At 38.5% G+C, this 25,790-nt stretch overlaps 1 protein-coding gene across 2 annotated transcripts in view; it reads right to left on the bottom strand.

Moving 5' to 3' along the window:
* Positions 1-20,509, bottom strand: part of slc2a4rg (SLC2A4 regulator) — a 61,587-nt gene extending 41,078 nt beyond the window's left edge. The window contains exons 1-3 of one of the 2 annotated variants that reach the window (XM_088608188.1): positions 20,344-20,509; positions 19,335-19,782; positions 16,189-16,436 (exon numbers count right to left, since the gene is read on the bottom strand). In XM_088608188.1, the coding sequence (XP_088464314.1) occupies positions 16,189-16,436; positions 19,335-19,628 (542 nt within the window). In that variant the 5' untranslated portion in view covers positions 19,629-19,782; positions 20,344-20,509. The remainder of the gene's footprint in view (positions 1-16,188; positions 16,437-19,334; positions 19,783-20,343) is intronic. The other variant, XM_088608189.1, reaches the window with a different exon arrangement.
* Between the last annotated feature and the right edge of the window lie 5,281 nt (positions 20,510-25,790).

Raw genomic sequence — 25,790 nt, 5'->3', positions numbered from 1 at the left:
AGAGACCTAATGTAAAATAAAGCTAGAAAACAAAAAATCCCCCAAGTAAAAAAAATAAGGAAAGGAACAAAATACAAACTAATGGGGCCAACTTAAAAAAAAAAACATGACTACAGATCATCAAAGAGCAAGTACGCAACACTGTCTTCTGAAATAAAGCCCACCAAACAGACACTGTAAACCAGTGCACAAGGGGAAGCGCATAGTACAACAATCTAACCAACACTTACTTGCCCTCTTGTCAAGAATAATGTCGACTCCAAATGTAACGTTTCCAGGAGTAAATATTACATTACAGAAATTGAGAATCCTGGCCTTAGTCATCAGATGCACACAAACTCAAATTTATACTGCATAATCATATCCATAAATAACAGATATATACCCCGGGAGCAAAAATACACAGACCTTTCTGTGAAAACCACGCCAAGAGAAAGAGGGGGAAAGAGTGCATAGAGATACCATAAATTAGCTGGTTTATCAAACAGTTAAGTGAAAGGAAATGGATGACTTTATTCAGAGAATGTTTCTGAAATAAACTTTTATGGCTAAATGAGACACTATCTTCCTTCCCAAGAGTCTGCAACATCATCACCCTCACACTGTTCTCTCCCGATTTGAATTAATCAGCATAGTACCAATTACCCCCAATTTACCTTGAAGGAACAATGGGAGGCATTACATATCAGTGTTAGCTTCATAGATTTCTTTTTTTGAACTGAGAACTGTAGATCCAAATGAAACAGTGGCAAAAAACGAGAACAAAAAGTATACATGAGCCATGCATGGAGTGAAAGGGTCCCAACAGCGCATACTGGGTGTTTGAACAGACCTGCAGACTGAATGGTTTTGTTATTTCTCATGATTCCCCATTGGCTGAGAATGCTATTTCATGGCACCTTGGTAGGATTTTTGTTGGAGGCAAAAACCTGCAGTTTCCTGGTTAAGAAAATTCAGCTGCAGAGATTTAATGGAGCTCTATGTGACCGCAACTGAGACCAGACGCAGATCGAGGAAGGAGTGGTTCCGAGACATGCTGAGAGGAAGCTGAAGGGGACATCAAGTACTTGGGTTGCTCCTGTGTCCTGTGCTTGAGACATTTCAGTTGCTGAATGTTGAATGACTGTATAACTGCCTTTTCTTTCATGCATTCCTTGCTTGGCTGAAGAGGTGTCCAGTGTCCAATTCAATTCTTAATTATTCTTCTGTAAGCATGTTAAGTTTCCCTTGTGAGAAGAGTCGGTAAAGACTGAAAAATTGGAGTAATTATCCCAGCAGAAACAAAGGTTCCAGTGGCTGATATTCTCAAAGATTGACAGCAAGACAGTTATCAAAACAATGTATCTTTTAACAGGAGCTCATTTCTGTTAGTCTCTTCCAAAGTCTATAGAAGTTGTTTCCAACCTGTAATTCCCCACGATCTTTGTCATTGGTGTGCAGCACTAGTTACCAGATGCAGGTCTTTCCGATCTACTGCATTTCCATATCGACATTCTCAGACTCTGTGAGTCTACCCACCTGTCCATTTTCTAACTGCTTTATCCAATACAAGGTCACAGGTGAGCTAGAGTCTATCCCAGCAAGCAGAAACACACATACTGTACTCACAGCAGGGTCAATTTCCCAAAAGCCAATTAACCTAGCAGTATGTCTTTGGATTGTGGACTGGGATGAGACAGGAGTACCTGTAGATAACCCATGCGAACACAGGGAGAACATACAAACTCCACACAGAGCACACCCCAGGAACTGAGCCCAGGACCCCAGCGCTGCAAAGCAGCAATGGTAACCACTGCACCGCTGCACCCATACTGACAGTCGTTAATTGTAATGTCACACCTACGCATTCTGAAGTTGCATGTGGTAAATCAACACACAGATAACAGGGTCTTAAAAAGAAAGCTGAACAGAAGGTCAAAATCACTGAAATCCCCACCACCACCACTGCCGCCTCCAGACGGACAAAAACATTCAAGGTCCTCACCTCCTTTGCAAGAATAAAGGAAAACCCCTCCCACCCCCATCTCTGCTGCTTGAAGAAGTGGTACTCGGGCTGAAAAATGTAAAACTCACCACAGCAGATACTGTAGCAGGTAAAACATCCCTGCAGTGCACATCAATGCACTGTGAACACATGCTTTTTCTCGTCCCCATCTAATACAAACCTGATCAGAACAGTTTGGATAAGATTAGAGAGTTCATATTTTTCTTTTACAATATGCCTTTAAAAACATGACTTTAGAAATACTAAACAGCATGAGATGTTATAGAAAGTGATGTGGTTCTATAGCAGAAATGTGCTCTCAGCTATAAAAACAAACCAAAAAAGAACAATCAAGCAGCAAATAATTAAGATATTTGAGCCTCTTCCGTGTGAATCAGTAAATTTCAAGGAAAACAATCCAGGTATTAGATCAGGTACAGATACAATCCAGTATTAGAATTTGTGCCCTCACACTTCAAATTGTGTTATTTTTTCTGCTTTCCAGTAGCAAATTAATCTCTGCTTGTTCCTTTGCAGTTTGCAAACTGATGCAGCTCCCCACTCAAACCTCTAAAAAGTATAGTTCTCTTACAGTATGCAAATATGTTTTTAAGTAAGATGATGAATAGATAAATAAATGCAAAAAAATCCAAATTATTTTCCCCCAGCTGATAAAACAATAGTAATCTTGGCACAAACCCTCTGGAGTTGGTGTAATACCCAAAAAAGAAAACAGTGTTACTACACAAATATAAAGTCTCGATTGATGGAATGTACTTCTGTTCTCATAGACAGCCCTTTACAGACATTTGAAGAAAATGCCAGGAGTTTTAACAAATAATTCCAGCTCATGAGCTCACACACATTAAATGCAAAAAAATATTTTTTGTAATGGGATGGAATTTCGAGGTCAACAAAAAGAGTCTTCTGTCTGAACTCAAACACTACTTGGCCTACGTTTCACATTAAACATATTTTTGTGTTTGCCATCTAAAAAAACAACATCTACCCCCAAATACATTTTTTCTAGAGCTGATTACAAACTATAATTACTGTCAAAACATATTCCATAATAAAGATTATTACACTTTATGCCAACAGGATATATAACAAAAAAAAAGTAGAACATGTATTGCAGTGGTAAAGCACTGATATATTCTGAGTTCATACACCACAACTGACCACTGCATCAGTAGTGACGGCTATTTAAATTGGGATACTGTAGTAATAGTGATGACATTATTATCCTAGCAGGCCATTAATGATCAGAGATGATCATAGAAGTACCAAATATCATAACACATTAAATACAAGGCCAAGGATGTGATCATATTGAGCACAAGGGAATCAATAGCAATTTAAAGGGTTCAAGAGAAGTGTCTATCTGTGAACAAATATGACATTTTGCCACTTTCTTTAAAAAAAAGAAACAGCCAGCGCTGTTACAATGTTCCTGCTGCTTATACATTGGAATGCATAGTCATGTGCTTATCTAATCACTAAGTCAGGAAAAAAAAGTACTAGGTTAAGAAATATTCAGATTATTTCCTTGATGCAGCAAAATACAATCTGTGTGTGTGTTGGGGGGGGGGGGGGTGTGTGTGTGGAGGTTGTGTCCAGGAATCTAAAAGGATCTAAAACTGCCTTTCTAACTCATAACCCATACATCCGTTCTGCATTTCCCTGTGTTTATGCAATGCAGGTAGAAATATGTTACCTCCTAAGCCAATGAATTAAGAGTTTAGAAGCCTACAACATATCTAATACACACCCAGAGAACTAAGAACTGGTCGTTTTAACCCTGCAAATATGAAAAATAACTTCTTCCTCTTTGCTTTCACTTTTCTCCAGTTTATAACATTTATGAAACATTAGTTTTGACACAGAAACAAAACAAAGGGTACCTAGAGCTGTTGAACTCTTTACCCAAGATAGGCCTGATCCACTTGCAGTAATGTTAACAGTACTCTTCCAACTCACATGAGAACTCAAGATATATGGGAAATCATAGAATTACTTTCTTTGCAGACCTAAGTTCTCCAACAGCTTGCGTTCTACAGAACCCCATGCCAACATGAGGGTTACCTGTCCTTGAAAATGAGATATATGATAGTGCTCGGACTGAAACTACAGAGAACAGTAGCTGACATTTTTCTCAAACAAACAACCCAAACAGCAAGTGATATCTGAAACACAGTACAGCTCTCAGAAATGACTAGCCTCCAACTCAAAACTGAGGAATCAACTCTGAAAAAAATTCCAGCGGTATTTTATTTCTAGAAATGTGGTCAGGTTTTCCGGAGGTATGTAATTATCCCGAACAGTACATAGTAAATACAGACTTACATAATTTATGTGAGAGGATTTGTGCTGGTCTAAACTGGAACATAATATCCAAGTCTAACTGTAGCAGTGCATATTTCACACAGCAAAGGCAAGGCCAAAATCCAAAAAAAACATAAATATGGAAACCTTAACTGCTTCCTTGGTCTTACACTGGCTCACTTTTCTTGCACATATATGTTTAAGAAATTGGTTCATGCCTTTGCTTTATTAAACCAGAAGTAAAAGTACAGCCTTCTCATTGGCTCACCACTGCTCAACACAAGACTTCGCTCACAAATATAAGGAAGAAAATTAAGGAAAGGCCACATTAAGAATACTGTTTGTTTAGCTTGTCTAATATGAAAATTGAAAGATAACTCTGCATTCAAACTTGCATTCCAAAAATACTAGTTCATTGATCTGTAAGAATAATCTACGATTCTGCTCACATAAGAATGACCACTTCAAGCTGAGCTTGAACGCAAGGATGGGAATGACCGTGAGCACTGCCGAGGTCCTGGGTTCTATTCCAGGCAAGGGGTTTTCTTTGGATACTCCGATTTCCCAACATGTTGATACAATGATTGGCTATGCTAAATTCCCCTTTCCATGAGGAGCAGGAGTGAGATTCCTCCATCACTACTGTCCCCTGTATGGGGCAGCTCTTTGAGAATGCCAACCCCTGCGTATCTGGGATAAGGTTCTGGCTGGCTCTCGGGGAGGAACAGCTGTAGCACTAAAGGAAATCTAATTCTATCTTGAATGCAAGCATATTACAGGAATACTTCAAATAAACATCACACCCAATTGTTTGTCTCATAATACAGATATTATGAGGGTAAATATTTATTTTCTGGACAAAGAGCAATTTTGTCTACAAAGAGAACAATGTAGATATACAGTAAGTGGCACTAAAGTCGAGGGTATATCAGGAAAACTGAATTCAAACAAAATACAGGCAGAGCTGCCTTCTATCAACTACAAATTGATAGAATGCAGGAATATAATAAGCTGATCACAAAAAACGAAAGAAGTAGGGATTTATGAAACTCAGGGTTTGTAAAAATCCATGGAGATTTCTTAAAAGCAAAAAAAAAATCAACAAAAATTGTGTGTTTGAGGGCAGGATAAAATGCACCAAAAGCAGGAGGAAGAGATTAATCTTTAATCCAAGCCACATTTGGAAAGAAAAAGAAGAGGGCGATGACGGAACAATCACACTCCGCTAGCACATTCAGGAAGCCATGTGGAGGAGTGGCGAGGGCTCTTGACTTTTAACTGGGAGGTTGTGGGTTCAAATTCCTGGTGCAGCTCTGCTCTCAAAGCTCTTGAACAAGGTAATTCACTGTTCCTGTAAAATACCAAGCTATACAAATGTAAATTCCTTTCAGATAAATGCATCAGCCAAATCTATTATTGCCACATAGGCTAAAAAGACTTCCCATTATGGCATACAATCTTCTGAAATGAAACTACTACAATGGAAAATAAGTTCACAGGATGATTCCTATTTAAACAGGAGGGGATTCATTTCATACTCACTTTTAACTCCAAACAAAAATGTACTTGTTGTGCACTTGCTGAACACATATGCTCATTCAAAAATGCTGTATACCACATTGCAAAGCATCATTAAAAACTTACACCTACAGGAAGATGATTTAATATGTGAAAGTAGATCTTTCCGATCCATGGCGATACAATACTTTTCAACTTCAGAACTGGCAAGAGCAGCACTGCCAAAACTTCAAATTTGTTCCATTTACTGTATTGTCAACCATTTGAATAGTATGCGTTCACTACTTTCAACAGGGCTTAACAGCTCAAGAAGAGCTTTGTATTTTTTAAAAGTCAACAACCAATGAAACAAAAACAAAGATTCTCAAATCCGAGGTCCCCACCGCCGGTCCTGGGAATCCTCAATCTAATCTCTAAACCAGTCTAAATTACACAATTATAAAGGTTTCGTAGATTTGTAAATTACTGACCAATTAAGTAAGTGATATGCTCAATTGTAACATTGACCCTTGAGGGCCAACAACTTGCTTCAAAACATTTCTGAATTAAGTTAAAGAAATCAACTGCAACTGATCACAATTTAATTGTTGCAAGTCTTTAGAAACTAGAGATTTAACATTTGTTGCAGCAGTTTAGCCAAGCCCTTAGCTGAGACAAATCAATCAGCTGCTTTATTGAAAGCAAATTCCTTGTCATTGGCCTTAGAAAAGACTGAACAAAATCTTGACATCCACAGACTACCTGACAACCCAATGATCTTCATAACCTTTCTAATGGCTTCCTCGTTAGGAAAATAATCATCAAAATTCAGCTACAAAGGGACGGACGTTGCTTTCACCATGAAGGTTTGCCTTTCAAGGAAAAATGAATATTGTAAAATGTAAGAAAACGGTTCACGTGTGTGTGTGTGGGGAGGGGGGTTGGTGCATTTCATGAAGGCAGATGAAGGGCACCCAGATAACACATCGTAGGCTTGAAATCCAACATCCCAGCCCTCTCCACAGCAGAAACAGCTATTTGATTGTGAGTCATATACACTTGTGGACTGTCAGTGTGCAAAAGTTTATTTAAATTGTGGTTAGGCAGAGGCAGCAAATGTCAGCTGCCAAAAGCCAATTATTCAGGAACCGTGGGTGAATGCTCCAGGACTCCATTTTGAAAGGAAGCTATTGCGGTTGGACAGCAGTAACCATCGGGCATAGCTGGTGATTTGTTCGAAAGCATAGTCCAGCAGGAATGCGCCAGATTACTGCACAACTTACCCATTCCAGCAGGGGCCGAACACTTGCAATTGTAGACGAAATGAAAAGAAATACTTTGCAAGCCAAAACCATCCGAGTTCTCTGGTTGCTCTGCACAGAACCTCTGGACTTCAGTCCCCCCTGTTCCAGTGTGTGTTCGGTTTACTCATTTTTTTTTTAGTACAGTGCTGGTAAAATAACAAAGGAATTTAGATGGAAGTACAGTAGTTCTGTGAACTATGATCAAACAGCCCCTAAGCTATCTTTTATTCCACAAGACGTTCCAGCTGCTTGTGTGTTTCCGAGGATTTAGTATGGCATTCCGATTACACTGAAGCCCTCAGAGAAAAAAAAACGAAGAGGAGAAGTACTACGTTTTTTAATAAAGACTGCAATTAGCCACCTATTAAAATAACATATACAAAAGGGTAGCGAACAGAAGAAAGTTTGTTCCCTGACAGCATGTTTCCTTTTTTTTCTGCTTCCAGCACCCTGCTGTCATTTCAGAGGTCACAGGACCAATAAGGACGTCCGTTTTCAGCACAACAAAACCGTCCAGAGGACCAACTGTTTCCATACACATCCCAGAAAACACACTAACACACAGAAACCGGCAAAACCTAACAGACTGGCCAGCCTGGCTCAGTACAGTAGAAATGTGCTCCTTTTGGCTCATTTTTGTCCCCTCAGAAAGTCCCTGTGAACTTGCAGACGCTGAATGAATTCCACAGGGATGTGACTAACTGTTGCAGCTAATTATACCTGGCAGGAATGTCGGCAGAAGCTTCTACAGCAGAAAAGAAGAAGTGCATTTATCACCAAAGCACCTTACGGTGACAGGCTACATTTCCTGCACGATTTGATAATAATGTAGCATCTGGAAAAAAAAAAAACATTTTCTTTGTGTCATGGAGTCTGTGGGTGAAAAAGACACAGAGGAGCCAAGAGAGACGAAGAGTTGAGGAGGTGACTGGAACAACAACGCATTGGACAATACTGTTGCTATGCAACAGAAGTCCTAGAAGAAGTTATAGCTCTTGTAACTGTCATAACAGTAATTATTAGAGATTATGTAAGCACAGTTGTCTGGTTATAGTACTCATAAAACATTCTGTGGGGTTATGTAAGATGTTTCCTCTTTAACGAAGTCGCCTTGTGTTGTTCCCCACTCGAATGGCATCATGCCAGTACCAGGATCTACATCTTGCAGCTGGTGGCTCTGATGCCTCCAGACTGCACTGTCAGTGAGGCTTCTTCCACTGCAAAACAAAAAAAAGTAGCTATTTCTAATCGACAAATACACCACACAAAGTCAGAAAATTCAATCCCGCATCTTTTTAATTGAAAATGACTTCACTATAAATTGCCACACCGAATTGAAGGCCTGAAACAGAGAGGGATGGATCGGTAAGAAACAGGTTGTCACAGATCAATGTGGTTTTTACCCTGTAAGGGTGTAACTGACTCAACTGGTACGGCGTAACGATCTGCAACAGCAGCTGCATGGTTTAGTTAGTCCGAAGGAAAGATTGTTTTTACCGTACAACTAAATTACTAAAGCTACAATGCCTCAGTCATCACAAGACTCTTAGAACAGGCTAACTCTAAGCATGGAAAACCGAAAACAACTCGCACCTTGGAGCCAATGAAAACACTCAATTCTCCGACTTTCCACAGACTAGCAAAAAAGTAATGTGCACACAAACAAGGGCACACTCACAAAGTTTCCAAAACAACCGCACACTATTTTTACAGATGTGGATTTTCTATTTCTTACAAAACAAAGCAATCTATTGTTCCCATTCCCTTATTTTAAGCTATATGTTATTTACAGTACTGCAACACTGACGGAATTGAGTCTTGTGGCACAATCCTAGCTTTGATCGCAAAAAGCCACTACAATAATCTTAACTATGTTTTACTTAACTAACATTATGCACAAATACCACAAACTATCAGACCTATCATATTTAATAATACTAATGTGCTACTATATATTGTTAAATTGGAAATATGAACCATGCAAAAAGAATGTTTCGGGGACCTTAGTTTCAGATAACAATCACATCTCTGACAAGTACCATTTGAGTGCACTGCTCTATTCACTTCATTAAAATCGTGACGATAAATCTATTTTTTCCTATTTGCATTCCTGTGGATCTCCAGAGTTAGGTTCCAATTATCTCCTGCTCATTTAGACTACACACTGGATTATAATTAATTGATTAGCGCAGTATCCCAATCTCTTTTTTGAAGTATGCATCATCAACAGAATGATGTACTATAGGTGACATCTGCAAAGATATCTATTGTATTCTAAGAAGTGAGTCATACTGCGGTCTGATTAAAATACCAGAACAGCTGACTTGAATGATTCATCTATGCAATGCTTAGATATCTATAAATTACATGTTATCCAAATGTTCTGGTACACAACAGCTGCATTGCTATAATGTTATGTTGAACAGGTTTCTTATTCTAATTATAAAATATTTTTTTAAAAACAAATATATATACAAAGACGTGTCTTCGTCCAGAAGCTAAACAAAAAAAAATAAAAAGACTTTAACAGGTAACTGACAGGGTACAAATCTCTTTAACCCTGAATTATTCAAGAATCAATTAAATGATTCACCATCCAAAGAGTAAACACAACAGATCCTTCAGCAAGGATCAAGAGCAGATCAATAATAGAAAGTATGTCTATATGTTAAGAGTTGTGGGTGTCTGGAACATGTTAGTTGACCATACTGTTGAAGGTTTCTCCCATTCATAACTTTTCTAATCTCCTTAAAATAGGTGATACTCCAAGATTCTCCAGGAAATAGCTGGATGAGATCCTTGGATCAAGTAGCTACTAGCAACCATATAATCTAGAAATCTTTTTGTCATTTGTAACATTTTTACTCTATTATAATTATTTATTAAAAAATTAATAATATATTATTAAGACTTGAAAAAAATTGCTGAAACAGAGTTTAACATCCTGTTTCTGTTGACTGTATTAGTAAAGAAATTATTTTTTCCTCCAGTTACTTCTAATTAATCGTTACTTTGGCCTGAGGTTTAAAAGCAATCCAAACAAAACACTAAAAACCAACATGCTTATCACCAGTTTATTCTTATTTTTTAAGCTTGAATAGTCAAAAACAAGCAATTAAATTATTTTATTGCCAAACCACAATGACATGCTTAACTTAAAAACAGCATAGCATAACGTTTGTCATTTTTGTCCCAATAAGCATCCATTTCAAGAATTTAAAGACAGAAAGAATAAGGGAAAAAAATCTATAATTGAACAAAATGATTTACATACATATACACCTAAAGAAGGCTCCACATCCAAAGTGCTGTTGTCTACTTTTTTTCTTCTCTTTAGTGTGGAATTAACTTCTTAAATTCTTTTTAAATAACTTATTCCTGATAAAAAAGTACACTTCTCCAGTGCAAATCTCCTCCTGCTGCTCAAATAAACAGCAAGCAGGGGGTGGCAGGGTTGCTGCCTTGAGTGCTGGGGCCCTGGGTTCAATCCCAGGCCTGGTGTGCTTTCTGGGTGGAGTTTGAATGTTTTCCCCATGTTTGGATGGATTGTCATTCGCTTTCCTTCCACAGCCCAAAGTCATTCTGCTAGGTGAATTTGCTTCTGGGGAAATGAGCCCTGGTGTCAGTGTGTGTATGCATTTGTCTGTATGTGCCCAGTGATGGACAGGAATCCCAGAGAGTACCCTGCCTTGTGCCCGTTGCTTGCCAGGATAGGCTCCAACTCCCCCCGACTCTGTATTGGGTAGAGTGGTTAGACAACTGCTTGGTTGGATGGATGGAAATAAATGACAAATGCGCAGAGTGTACTGTGCTCTTGTTTACACTGTAACCTGACTCCTTGAATTCCAGGATCCATAAGGCAACTATAGCACACCTATTCTAAAACTCAAAATACTCCCTGTTGTGTTCCATCTATGTATCATTATTGTGTACTACCAGGCAGTTGTTCTCATTATAACCAAACTCTTCAACGTCAATTTCACACAACTCTCGGTGAAACAGAAAGGGGACTTGGAATGTTCACTCTGAAGCAAATAAAAATCTAAAGTCATTTGTACACATGTAAGTTGCAAAAGATATACTAAACAAAAAAACCCTCTGAGTTTTCATAATGGTACACATTCCTGTTAAAAGGCTTCTCATACTACTTACAGTGAAGCCTTGTGGCATCAAGCTACAAGAGAAATAGAGAGATGGTATATGGGTTTGTACTTGTTTAGGGTTGGGCATCCTTTACAATGAGAAGGTTATTCTGTATCAGAGTATAAGCTGTTTGTACTTATAGTTTAGTTCAAATGTGACCATTCAAAATATATTTGTTCAGACAGCTATATCAAAGCCGTTATTAACAATGTTTTTTACCTTAGAACTCTGCTTTATCAAATCGAACAAACCTGGTTCAAACACTAGTACCTGCAGTGGTTTTTGGAGCAGTACAAATTTGTTAATTGAGGAGGCTGCATTACCACTCTACATCTTGATCTTCTCAGACCTTAGACGCTAAGCAAGGTGGGATCTAGTCGGTATGGGGATAGGAGATCTTTAATTAAAACCAAATTGCTGCTGCAAGTCATATTGGTGGACCAGTAGTTGGCACTCTTCACTTTTCAAACTAATGCCCTATTATTGTGACCTACATTGTACTGTAGAAGGCACAGTCTTTAGAAACATTACACTAACTTGTTACGGGATCTTTAATGACCATGTACACAAGACTTCTAGGTGTCCCTACTACATTCCTCTTTCTGTTTGCACAATCTAGGCTCCCTAAAGTTGCATTAATTCAAATAGTGATTTACTTTCACAGTTATGTACTTGATCTGCAGCTTACTGGGGCTGTTGCATGTCACCCAAGGTAAGTGCTGCCCTTCAGTGGTAGATAAAGCGCACGTCCCTCTGAGATGAAAAGCACTGCACTAACACGAGGAATTATCGATCCCGTATCACAAAGAGACAAGGTGCTTAAAGAAACTTTATTCATGCCAGCAGGACCTTGCATTTGAGCTGAACCAGTCCTTTGTGGAGATCAAGCTCACAAACAGGACTCCACTATCTCCCCCATCTCAGCCAGAGCAAGTCCAGACTTGTTTACTGGATAATCTAATCTATATATGGCTGTAAACTAAACTAATAGCCTCTCCCAGCAGTACCTCTCCATCAAACAAGGGAAGTTTCAAGTCCTGCATTATGATTCTACAGCCAAAAGTGCACTTTTTGAAGGCTTATATTGTATATCAGTATTAACGTACCGTTGACATATATTAACAGATGTTTTAATAAAAAAACACAAAAAATCTGGATAATTTAAACTGCTGAACAGTAGTAATAATTCATCTCTAATGTTAAATACCTACAATAATCATTTCTGATACAGGAACTGCTGTAAATACACTTCGCTATCAAAGAAAATGCAACATTTCAAAGTTTTATAATGACCTTATGCCCTTAATTCCTTGCCACACTACTCTTTAAAAAGGATAAGTATTATTTTCATTTCAGCATGTTCCATAATTCCCTAACAATGCTTTGAAAAAACCTAATTTACTGTGACTCACTGAGAGGCGTCTGAGCATGACAAAGTTGATTCTATATTGTAAGGGGAAATTAAAGAATAACGCACACACTAATGTCTAGGATATAAGGTTAGTGGTGGTTAACCTAAAATTTAACAGATGATTTCATTGGCAAATGGCCTTGGAAGAAATCTCTAGATCTGAGGTCTACTGTAACTAAAAGGAAAAATACATTAAGCTGTTTATAGAAAAAAAAAAAATTGCATAACTCCACTTTGGGAAAATTTGGGGACTTGAGAAAGTAACAACCATCAAAACAAACACAGATTCTGGAGACAACCGACTGCGCAAACAGTAGGCTAGAATAGCAGAGTAACAGGCAACTGACAATTGGCAGCAAATTATTAAGTAAGGCTGCACAGCAGGGCATGTCAATGCCAATTAGAGAATAGCTGGCAATACCAGCAAGGGTGGAGAATGAAAAAAACACATGATATAATGAGAATACCTTTATCCTAGTTAACGGCAGCATAGCATAGTGCATAAGCCTCTCATTTAATAACTGGTACTGTAGGTTGTGGGTTCAAGTTCCTGCTGCAGACTCTTCACCTTGAATGATGTACATTATCCAGCTATATAAGTTGGAACAGTATCGCTGGTGGGTAATTCCTCTAATGAACTAATATCCTGTTCAAAGGGGGAAGTCACTGACTCTCTGCTTCACTTTACATGACGGAAACCAGGATGAGCTCTGGCCTGATGAGAAATTATGGAAATTACCCATCATAGTTACTACTTGTCAAAGAGCTGTCACATCAGCAAGATCGTCATATTGAAAAGCTCTGTTCTGATTTTGCTTAGTTTTTAAATACTAAGTTTTAAAACCATGTTAAGGCTAAAGACACAAAATATATTGAACTTTGATCATGTTACAGGAAAATTAAGATTTCTCTACTTGCGAGATCACAAAACATTTTTCAGATACTTTGGATCACTTCCTTAAAGTAAGCACAGTATGTAATGTGCTATAATTGCATTAATTACTATGATGATTTCTGACACAAACACATTTAAAGACTATAATTTACACTGCTTTGGAAAGAGTGGCCTCAGTGACATGTTTTAGCTTTTATTTTCATTTTTAGTTAAAAAGAAGAGCTGCAATTAATTAAAATAAAACAGAGCACATAATATACTTGCATTCAAACTTTCCTCTTCACAGATTCCTTGATTTTACCCATTGGGGTTAATCTGCTATGTAGTGGGGCTGCTGGTGCAAATTGGCTGCATTGTATGTTTTATCCAGGTGGATGCTGCACTGTATTACTATATGTATAAGAACAAATATCTGCACATGGAGTTCAGAGTCTAGAAGCAAAAGGAACTTAATTCAACCCGTTTCAATACTGTTTTGACTCTGAAAAATGACCACATATAGTCTCTGGGGGGAAAGCACAGTGGCTAGCATTGCTGCCTCGTTGTGCTCGGGCCCTGGGTGTAACTCCGGACCTGTAGTAGTGTCTTTGAGGAGTTTGGATTTTTCCCCTAAGGCTCACATGGGTTTCCTCCGGCTGCTCTGCTCTCCTCCCAGAGTCCAAAGTTGTAGGTTAACTGGTAATTGGCCTTGGTGTGAGCGAGTGCATGTCTGTGCCTGTGTGTGCGCTCTACAACGGACTGGCATCCTGTCTATGGTTTATCCTGCTTCTGCCTGCTGCTTGCTGGGAGAGGTTCCAGCTGCCCTGTAACCATGACTTGGATGGTTAGAAAATGGATGGATAATCTTTAGGCGATTATTCCTTGCATTAATTTAAAACAAGTTCTTGATTAGCTATACTGTACATGCAAGCTTCCTACAGTACATATATCTTCAAAAAGTCATGGCACAACAGAATTATTCTTATTATGAAGCTTCTTTTTTTGTAAGTCAGTGGCACTGTCACTGGATGCGATGGTCTCATTTTTTTTATTTATGGCATTGAACTGGTAATCACGCGATTGTTGTTCTGATGACAAGAACCAGGGGGAAAGGAGAACAGGACTTCAAGGACAAGTAAGAAAGCTGTACTGCAGAACAGGACCAGGGCTAACTGTATCCAGAGGTCTTGGGACAGCACAGAGCTGTCCTGACAAAAAACACCTACCTGTTTTGAGACACAAAACATCTGCAGAGGGATAGTGTACTTCCAGATAAATTAAGTATCTTTTATTGTGCAAGGCCCAGTTTTGAAGATCCGTTTATTTAAAAAACAGAACATTTCAGTGTGTAATGTGTGAATTAGATACGATGACTAAGAACTTTCTTACCTGTTAAAGATTTCTGACCTGTAATCTACAATACCATGTAGAGTGCAGTGTTTATTAAATTCCCTTCACATTCATTGATTTTTTTAAAATATTTAAAACATTGTAGATTTGAATCCCCTTCCCACTTACCCTGTATTGGTTAATACAGCCTTAAGTTTAAGATGAAAACTGCTATTATGACTACCTGATTATCTAAAATAATTTTTATTTCATAATTCCACTTACAGCATATCACCAGCAATATTTATATCTTCTTCAATCAGAGCACAAGAGACAACCTTTAACGAGATTGTAGAACATTTCTATACGAAAGCAGAAAAAAATAAAATAGCATTAAAAAATAGTTCTTCTTTAGCCTGGACGATCATAGCAGTTGCTATTCTCTTTGTGACTACTAATGGGCACTAATAAGCTCAACAGCAATAGCTCCTTCTCTCTGCTAGGCAATGCAGTTTAACCAATACTTAACAAAGGAATATCAGTTATCCGTATCAGTTAATAACACAACAAGAAAAAAAGAAAAACTTCAGACTCGTGTAACAAAGCACTCAGCTTGCATTATCTAAAACAAAACACTTATATTCAGGCTTTCTGACATTCAAGCCCAAGTACCTTTGAGATCCATCTTTAATATAAAGTGTACCTGATTAAAGCACTCAAAGAGTTCATCTGCCAAAGGCAGCTTTTTAATGAATGTGAAGAGTAGCCACTACTCTGGTTTATAAAGCTCAGAAGAAAACGTAACAGTAACTGGAACAGAACACAATGCATTAAAATCCTAAAGATTTAAAGGAACAAGAATGTTGGACTCTAGAATTAAAATTAAAAAGTAATATTTCTGAAGAATGCAAATGAAGGTCAATTTAAAGAGAGACAACTCTGGCAGTTCTTTAACTACTGAAAATAATATCCGGGTTACATTCCTATTATTGCAGTTTCGCTAGCTTATCATACTCTGGGGCATCATACCCAGTCAGTCAGTTTCAAACATTCTGGAAAGAGGTGAATGGTTACTATAACTCTAGCAATTCCAAAGCACAGAGGAGACTTTTAGATAGAGTAACATCTAAGAACACTAAACGCGTCTGTATCTAAAATGCACTTTGTCTCCACCCCAAAAGATGAGTGTAGAGTACAGTAGTTCTTTAAAGGAGTTGTTGTACATCCTATATTAATCATATGACTGATTGATACCCCCTCTTGGATTTATTTTGCACAACAGTAAAAGAAACAAAAAATGAAGAGGATATTGGGTCCATACCTGTGTCTCGGGACAGGGATGTGTGATGAAGTCTGCAGACACCTCTCATCCAGTGAGAGGTCAAGGCCTTGCAACAATGGGTCCCTCTTGAACTCTGGAGCTCGCCTCACAATGCATCTGCTTTCCAGCAGAGCTGGGTCTTCGAGCTTCTTACCACCGAGATCGAGACGATGTGTGGGGCTTCTCTTCCGAAAGTCACACGACACTCCATCTCCATCTTCTTCTTCACTGTTCCAGCTTATGGGAATCTGAAAGCAAAATTAAGGAGTTCTTATCTTAGGATTTGAGCTTTTTATAATTCTGTATAAATACACTGCTCAAACAGGAAACGAAGACACTAATGCAGCATACTGTACATGTTCTTGCAGATCAGTGTAACATAAAAACAGCTGCAGTGTTAACACAGATAAGAGTGAGTTCAGCGGCTCTAGTCCTAAAATGCACTGGAAATGGACCAAATACGCCTGGTTTGTAGATAAATTGTACTTGTAATGATAGCACTATTTGAGTGGACTCTTCGTTTGTGACCATCAATTAGATTAACAAGAGGTACAGCTTTCGGCAGTGTATTTTTAAACAGTCTTATAAGAAAAGGGAATAATTGTGTGTCACAGGCATTTATTTACAATCCAAAGAAGAACAACATAAAACAGTAATTTCCTCCGCTATTAAAAAAGCTGAGGTTAGTACTCCATGGAGACTGTAGCTGAGAATAGGTTCCTAACAATAGACCCCTCTCAACTTCTAGTTTAAAAAAAACACTTTTGTCAGGGATCACCAATAATGCGTAACCACACTGAAAGTGCTTGGGTTGATCCACTCATTCCCCGAATAAAAACTGTACCATTTTTAAGGACTGCAACACTTTTTTGGAGCAAAATAACTGCCTGTTTAAGAAAAGGTCCGTTATTACAATATACAGAAGGCGTTAGGTACACAAGGTTCAACTCCTGCTCCCAACAGGATTCCTATTATGGCTGTGCACGCAATAAGACTAACATTCTTTGCAATCTCAAGAGCAGGTAAATCACCCAGACCTGGTGGGCTTAGATTATGGATGGCAGTTTTGGGAGACTTGCACCATGCACATGGGAACCCTCAAGATATCTGAACAAGGTCACACCCACTTTGGCTCAGTCCTCAAGGCCACTCTATGAGACCTACAGGAGACCTTTATGAGATTTTTTCCAATCATCACTTGCTTTTGAAAAAACGTGAATGGGTGTTAAGAAAGACAAAGCAGATTTACTACACTTGCATATCTTCAGGCATTGTTATGCTAATCTAGCACAGCCACGTTTCATGCCACAACACGAGGCTCTAGGCAGTGCCGAAGAACTGGAAACACCAGCAGTCGGAATCAGAAAATGGTCCATTAAGGCATGTCCATTTCCAACATACCAGGGGCTCCAGGGCAGACATGTAGTGTTAAAATGACTCCGCTCTCTTAACATATAAGCATCTGCTGGATGTATTGCTTCTATTCTTCTGCACATTTGAAACATTCCAAATGAAAAAGTGCTTCCTTGCCTCTAAACAATAATATTCAGCCTACTGGCCTATGTGCTCTCTATTCTTGGCAGCTACCCATTCAATGGAGGGAGAGCACACCGATCAATTGAAATGCTTATAAAATTAAGCTCATTTATGTCGTATATACTACACACTTTAACATGGTTCATTTCTACAACTGCTCTGTTACAAAGTGCAGCTTCTTAAAGGAACCAAGAACTCCTTGTGTCGATGTCTTTTAAAACCTAACTCTTCAAAGAAAGCGAATAGTTGCTAAATTATTATACGGGCTTAGAGTGGGAGTGCAACAGACGATATGCACAACTGTAACTTAATTGTATTGCCTGCTTCACTGTGGACTGGAGGGTGTGGCCTTGTTGTCAACATAGCCACCATACTTTTAAAAAATAAAACTGTTACATGTTAAAATTTACGTATGTAAACAAACATTTTTTGGGGGGACTTGAGCTATTCTGTAAATGCCTTCACGGCGGTGTGACCCTAGCTTTTTATAGCGATGCCTACACTCATCTTTTCTGACGGTGTGGAAAGTCGTACTTTCGCAAAAGACACTGTTGGTGCACATTTAGAAACTCGTTTTTTTTTACGAAAGGAAGAAATTGTAGGTACAAATGATAATTATTTCAACTATATAAAATTTCATCCACCATTTAACGCCAAGAGCGGAGAATTAAATGTGTTGAGCGCGCTCAGTGAAAAACAGAACAAGTGAGGGGGCGTGACGCAACTATACAGCTGTACACACACCGACATTGCCGGCAACCGCCTTTGCAACTTTCAAGTTTATGATTACCTGGATGGTGAGCAATTAAACTCTTTTGTTCCAAAATTCGTTCAAGCCCTACTATACAAATGCAAATTCAAAGAAAATACAGTCGATATACCAAAGTAAAACGTAAGAACCTCCCTTAGGGATAAGCGGACTGGACGGGACATTTCAGCTCAGGCACCGTCTTGCCTTTCTGTGAAGCAAACCTATCATGTCATGGCCTTAGAAACAATCTTAAAACGCACTTAACAGAGAGGAGTAAGTCATGAGGTTACCAGACCAGCTCCTGTGTATTAATAAGGAGGTTGTATGAAAAAGACCTTTTGCAATCATGCAAGCTCAACTGTGGGCCTTGAAAATCAGTCGATTCTATAAAATGCTCCGAGTACGGGAGCAGTCAAGGTGCGTAAGACAAGACTTAACAGACGAGTTGGGCCTAGCAAATATACGCTGATAGCTTTTTGATCACTGCGGTATTGCTGTGGGGGAGGGGGGTATTTTTTTTAAAGTCCCAACCCCCTTTTTCCCTTTTAAACTTTGAACATGCATTGAGTCGCCATCTTAGCAAATTTAACTTCGGCACAATTTCCACTTCAGTACCGTAAAATACTTGGACAGCAAGACACTAGCGTTGCTGTACAGTACGTTCTTCAACGTGAACTGTTACATCCTGCCATTAGAAAAGCAGGGATATTTTTTCAGAACACTTAAATAAAAAGTAAGAGATTTTAAGTTTTCGTAAGACACTTCAGAAAATACAATATCAGTGACAAATGTACTGTTCAAGTACCCTTTCACTTGTGCACGGAACGCTTAAAAGGAACTAGCAGTCCATACTCCCTACCTTTCCCAAACAGTTAGGGTGTTTTTCTTTCTCTTCCGATTTCAAATCGATCCCATTCAAAATGATATCTTCACCTCGGCGTTCTTTCAAAGTGCCATCGTCCAGCCTCAGAGCATAAGTAAAGCATCCAGATGCAGGATCATCCTTGCATGCCAGTATTATCCCTAACTCCCTTGTTGTAACTGTCTTGCAGTTTAAGTTGCTATTCCCTGCATGGCTGATACCGGTGAGACCAGGAGTAGTGCAGACTCTGATACCCATCAAAGACCTCTTGGGAAGACGCTTGGAATTCATGATCAAGAGAAATAACAGAGGCTAAAGTGAGGTGCAAGAGCGTCGAGGGCTGCTTGTTTTTCTAAAAAGAAAATGCATTTAACAAACTGTCGAACTCAACTTCTTAGTTGCCATACGACTTTTGCTGGTTCTCTGCCACACCAGATCCCAGCAGCTGCCGGTAAGGAGAAAAAAAAAGATTGTTTTTTTTTGTCAAAAAATACATGCCACGCCCCCCCTCCCCAACTCATGCAGCCGGGCGAAATCCTCGTGCCCCGCCTTCCATTCACTCTGATTGGCCCCGGAAAAATATAAACATTCCACTTTGGCACGCGGCCATAACATCTTGAACTCTGATTGGTGGAATAAGAAATGTCAATCATGGAGTTTTTTTTTTGCCTCTTGCGAATACTGTACTGTACAGGCTTGCCGGCCGGTATACGACTTGGAGGAGCGATAAAAAAGACACCTACAATGTATAAGCTACCCCCGGACGTTTAAAATTTAACCTTTTCATTATTTCGATTGGTTTCTAAAACCTACGCCACCCCTGTACCAGAGAACCGAAACATACGCCGTAATTTATGCGTGTTCGCGTTTCCGGTACAACCAATGATTATTTCTCATTAAAAGTGCACGCAGATCATTGCGTACAATCCTGAATGAGGTAGCAAGTTAAACATACTGCATGCATGTATTATTCTGCTCCTTTAACAGCGTGTAACACACGATATACCTCGATAAGATTAAGTAGCCTCTCTTTTTATTAGCTCTGAAACCGGCAGTTACTGTAAGTACAGCACTAGTTCTACGGTTGAACTCGGTGCTGTTTCCCAAGCTATCTCGAAACGAACTTTTTTTGTGCGCTCTTTAAATCAGAAAAATTGAGCAAGCCGATCAGTTGGCGGGCTGCGTGTAATAATCGTATGAGCTCTGTAGCCCAGTTCCGCCCTCCTTCGAAGCAGAAGCGACGCTGTAATTACATAATCTTGGGGGTATGGAAGGAGGCGGCAGAAAATAAGGATGTTTCAAAGATTGTATCAGTTTTCGTATTTGGATGATTTCATGAGTGGAGGGTGTCTTTTGCAATTCCCCTTTGAGGTTCGCACCGGCATAGGTGGCTGGTTTTTCACGTAGCATGGTTTATTCCTTTGAGAAAGGCCTAAGACAAGCGTATAGCATAACGCTTAAGGGTAAATATGAACAACAATATGAGCCATGATTTCAGAGTGAGCATTTTGAGGGGGTAGTTTTACTCCACCTTTTTTTTAAGGGGTACGTCATACGTCATTTTGACATTTTGAAAAAAAAAGGTAAAACAGGAAATATGCGCTCTTTGCCGTTTCGGGTTTATCTTCAGAGAAGGGAGAGGCGTACAAATTGAACAGCAGAAACGTTCCCAACTTCTTTAGAGAGACAGACATCATGGAGGCCACTACTGTCGCAAAGCCTGTGTGTTTGCTATTGAGCTCCTCTATTTAACACGTGTACGAAGTTTAAAACGCACTTCTCGTTTTTTTTTACAGTTTTCAATACAAAGCTATTCTGCTTCAAAAGGCACAAACTTCATTCCACACGTTCCGTCCCCTTGGTCAAATTCTCAAATGTAGTGGCTGAGGTTATTGGTTAGTTACATTCTTAACTCTTATTTACTTTGTAAAGGGCATGTTGATTTAATCTGGCATTTAGACATTCTTCGGGTTATTCAGCTCACTGTCGTGGTGTAAACTGCTTGTCTGTTCAGATGTGTCAGGTTAATTATTGACTTTTTTTTTTCATGGAGTCAAACGAGAAGAGAGAAGCTATTGTGTACCCGAACTTTTATATCTTCAGCTGTCTTTATGTTACCTGCGTGCATGCATCGTGCACCCTTATGTATTTCATCTCAGCTCATGCGTTTTTTTCTGGGAAATAGAGCCAGAAGGGATCTTTATTGTCAGTCATTAAATGAGAGAGCTGCCGTTTCTCTTCTTAAATTGTCATTTATTTACTTCGGGCTCTACAAATGATGAACCAGAAATGGTCTATTTTAGCCACTGAATGTTTATGGCTGAATTTGACCCATTGTGTATTCCAATGCACAATGCGCATGTATCAATCTTTGTTTGTTTTTTTCTATCTGATTGCGGATTGTATTTTAAAACTATTTTCAAAGATTGTTTTCCTAAAAATGCTTCCGATCGGCCTGCTTCAGTCACGTGGCAAAAATGGACGTAAGAAAATGAATAAAGTATCAATCACTTAGGTCAATTATAAAAACATGGTTTCAATTATTAATTAGTTTTACTGCCCAATAACTTATATTCAATGTTAAAATTTTCTACATAAACACTGTGTGTAGATGTCCATCTTAAATTTAGCCCTTCAACAGCCTTACAGCGAAACACGGTATTCAGATGTGAACGAATGAAATCAGTCAATTGCAACCTATGGCCCAGGACATGTTATATTATAGAGGTATATAAACGTTTGTACTTAACTGTTCTTTTTAAATGGATCGCGCATAATGGAAAAGACATAATATAAATATTTCGTATTGAAAAGCAACTATTTTCAAAACGTATGTAAGCTCATACTCCATAAGCTTCTGACAGTCGTTGAAAATAAAAATTTCCCTGTACTATTTAATAATGAATGTAAATTATATACATATATTCAAGGGTTTAATACGTCTCTAGATTTTTTTTAAATATGATACATATCTTTTGGTTAAAAACTGGGATGCACTGCTCACACGTTTTCTTTGAATGTTATATCGAGTAGGGCGCAATGCAGTAAATGGCAACAATTATTAATATTATCTATATTCCACAGCCATACTATCTTAAATATAGTAAAATAAGCTATAAAAGACGCGGAAATCGATCTAAAACCAAAGCATAGTTCATGATGTATCCAACTAGTTTTTTCTGCTGGGGAGAACCGTGATTTCCAACTCCGCCCCTTGCTGGTATCACACGTGTCGGACGGTATGGTCTGTGTTACTGTTTAAAGCTCACACGAGTATGTAGCACTGCGCCTTGCAATGCATTTCTTTCTGATGGTTCTCCACTATCATGTTGGGGTTGAAAATGGAGCATGTTGGAGCACATTCTTGGGAGTCTGGTGATGGTGTATTATGTAGAAAGTTTTTATACTTTTACAACCCCCCCTAAAAAAAAAGTTTCTTATTAAAAAAATAAAATTCGCCAATTATTGCTCTCTGCAGAGGTTTCCAATCTGGAATCGCCAGTCAACTAGTCTTTTCGGGATACAAACCTCTGTGCAGATCCGGGATTCACGGGACTATTGCAGCTTTTCGTCTGGCAACCCGCAGGCCCTGACCCAGAGCAAAGGTGGCACCGACTCTCACTGCCTGTCGCCCGGGAATTCCCTAGATGTCTGGAAGCCAGCAGTAATGGCGACCCCGTGAATTCTGGACTGTCGTGAGCTCTGTCGCGGTTCGGTAAATATTGGTCAAATTCTGGGGAAAAAAACCTCCGAAATTTCATTCCTTTCCGGCGGTTTTTCTCAACATTCTCAAAACACTGTACAAATAACTCCTCGCGACTTTCCAAATGGGGGGTTGTTAATTTCTAAATGCTACCCAGAGACCATAGGTCCAGCTATGGAAATGCCGTTTGTCTTATTTTATTTCCGTACAATGAAAATATCATTTTTATTGTATACAACATCCATACTAATGTACAGGTTTTATTGCGTGTTAAGTAACAGACGAGACTAAACAACAGTCTATGTCTAGAAAAGGCATATTAAGGGTATACCTTTTTGCTTTTTCTTCATAAATGTGTATGCTATATCTATTTTCTACAGGTACATATACTTTAGTTATACTGCTGTATTGTTTGGAATACCTACTGTATCACCATGAGGTACAGCATAACTGCATGTCATGAAGAGACGGTGGCAGTTAATAAGCTTACCACAGTAGCGGGTGTTTGTTAGCCCTCATTGATTTGCTGTGTGTCCAGTATCTTCTGGCTGACAGCCAGAATTATACAAACTCTCTATACTACCTGTAAGAATTCTGTCTAAGTGACCTTTTGAGACTTGGAAGAGACATTTTAGAAAACCACTAGTATTTTTTTTTATTTTAACTTTGTGATTTTCTCAGTTTAAATTACACTTATGAAAATATATTTTTTTACTTTATCTAAGAAATTAAAAAATGTGAGAGGCCAAAAATAAGAGGATGCTGTTGGGCCTGTAGCTTGTTTGGATGCTAGTACCTAAGCAATCCGACAGTTTTATTGTAGCCTTTGAAAAAGTCAAGGTACTGTATCAGGTTCTGAAGCAATTTGACTTGGTCATTTCCCCTTGACTATTTGGAGTCGAATCGAGCACCTCATAGTCTTCTATTTTCAATAATAAAAATATTTTAGACAGTCAGTTTAGGGAATTTTTTCTGTAAGGTGGGAAAGTACAGTGTGTTTGGTCTTATCTGCATACTCTAAATGTCATTTCCTAGTTTGCCTAGTCTTGAATTTTGCAGCTGTAGTGAAACTAATATTATGATGCCTTCGAATTAATTGTTAATAAGGTACTATTGTGGAAAAAGTATCTGTACCTATTTTCAGGCACCTTATATCCTTTTAAAATACCGTTCAACGATAAATATGGATTTAACATAATCTCGATATAATATACGATAGAGTCGTTATTAACAGGATTCATAAAGTCAACACAATAGGTTTCTCTATAACCTACACTGAACTTTTAGAAAGGATTTGCTTCTTGGCTGTAGCTTTTAAAGTTTTAATAGTATGCTTTTGTTTCGCTGCTCATTGTCTGAAGAAATTGCCTTCCCAAGAATCATCTTGGCTGGATTCAGGAAAACAGAAATATGACGAATCCAGTGCTTTTCACTCTACTGGAACAAATCCCAGTTCCCAGTTTAATTCCAGATGAGCCCTTAAAATCATTACAGGTCAATAGGTATACAGCTGTACAGATAAATAGTTGTAATTCTGTCCCTTTGCATCTTTTACCCTAAACCCTTCTGTTTCTTTGTGTTAATATTGTAATCTCTTGTCTTCGTTACTGTTTTCATTGTTTTAACTTTTTAACTTTTCCTGTAAAGTGCTTTAGGAAGATGTTTTTAAAGGTGCTATATAAAATATAGTTTATTAAACAGTCGGGGAATATCATTGACCTTCATTTATTTAAACTAAGCATGACTTAATAACAGTCCCTTATTCCCCTCTCCTAAGGGAGAGCATCTAATCCTATGCTTTAGCGAATGGGAAAAATTGATGACATGTACTGATGACAATGTTTCTTTGATTCTGTTACACATTATTACTGTATGGGGAAAAACCCCCTCAGATTTTCTGCCTGTGTTTTTGTGCTGCATTAAATATAGAGTGACTAAGTCGCACATTTCTATAAAAATAGGCTAAACCTTTTGCTTAAAGGTTTAATTAGATGCAAGGCATGATAGGAGAAATCACAATGTGTAGCTGGATGGAATCGAAACATCTTACAACAAAGAAAAAAAACAGTAATGATCTGTAATATTGAAATGCCAACTTTGTTCACCTACTGAGCTTTAAAATCCTCCATGTTTTTAGTTCTTTAAAGAGGCCTCCAACAAGCTGGAGTCAGTTCAGTAATTCATGTTTCAAAATTCATTATTTAAGTAATTAAGTTCCAGCAGAATTAAATTAGAAGCATATGGTATGTCAAAAGTACTCAGAACGCCCAGGAACAACTCATTGTCCAAGTACTTAAATTAGCTTGCTGAGTCTCTTTTTTTCAGCCTAGAAACTGTTGTTTCTCTTTGCTTTTGATTCTCTACACAGTGCGTACATTTTCCAAGATATGTGTTGTGTTTGTAACCTATTTGTATTGTTCCAAGGACAGTTGAAACTTTGAATATGAACACAAATTCACAAATGGCGGTCACAGGAAACACAAGTGTATCTTAGGCATGTCCTTCGAGCAGAGCTATCGGTTGCTTGTTCGGCCTTACCCTAAGACACCACGGAGCCAAAACCTTAATTATCCAGACAACCCTTTTCCCGTTATCACATATCTCACTTCTCTATCGTTCATTGGAATTAACGATAGATTTTTGTACATTTTTGTTTCACATCTTTGTTAACAAAAATGTAAGATAATACAGCTGTGTGGTTGTTTACTTTAATAGCATCCTTTCATTGAAGCAATAAAGCCACACTAATA

This window comes from Lepisosteus platostomus, chromosome 15 (assembly GCF_059453375.1).
Source record: "Lepisosteus platostomus isolate fLepPlt1 chromosome 15, fLepPlt1.hap1, whole genome shotgun sequence".
Lineage (NCBI taxonomy): Eukaryota > Metazoa > Chordata > Actinopteri > Semionotiformes > Lepisosteidae > Lepisosteus > Lepisosteus platostomus.
The sequence above is the reverse complement of the archived record's forward strand: the minus strand, read 5'-3'. Positions and strand labels throughout refer to the sequence as shown.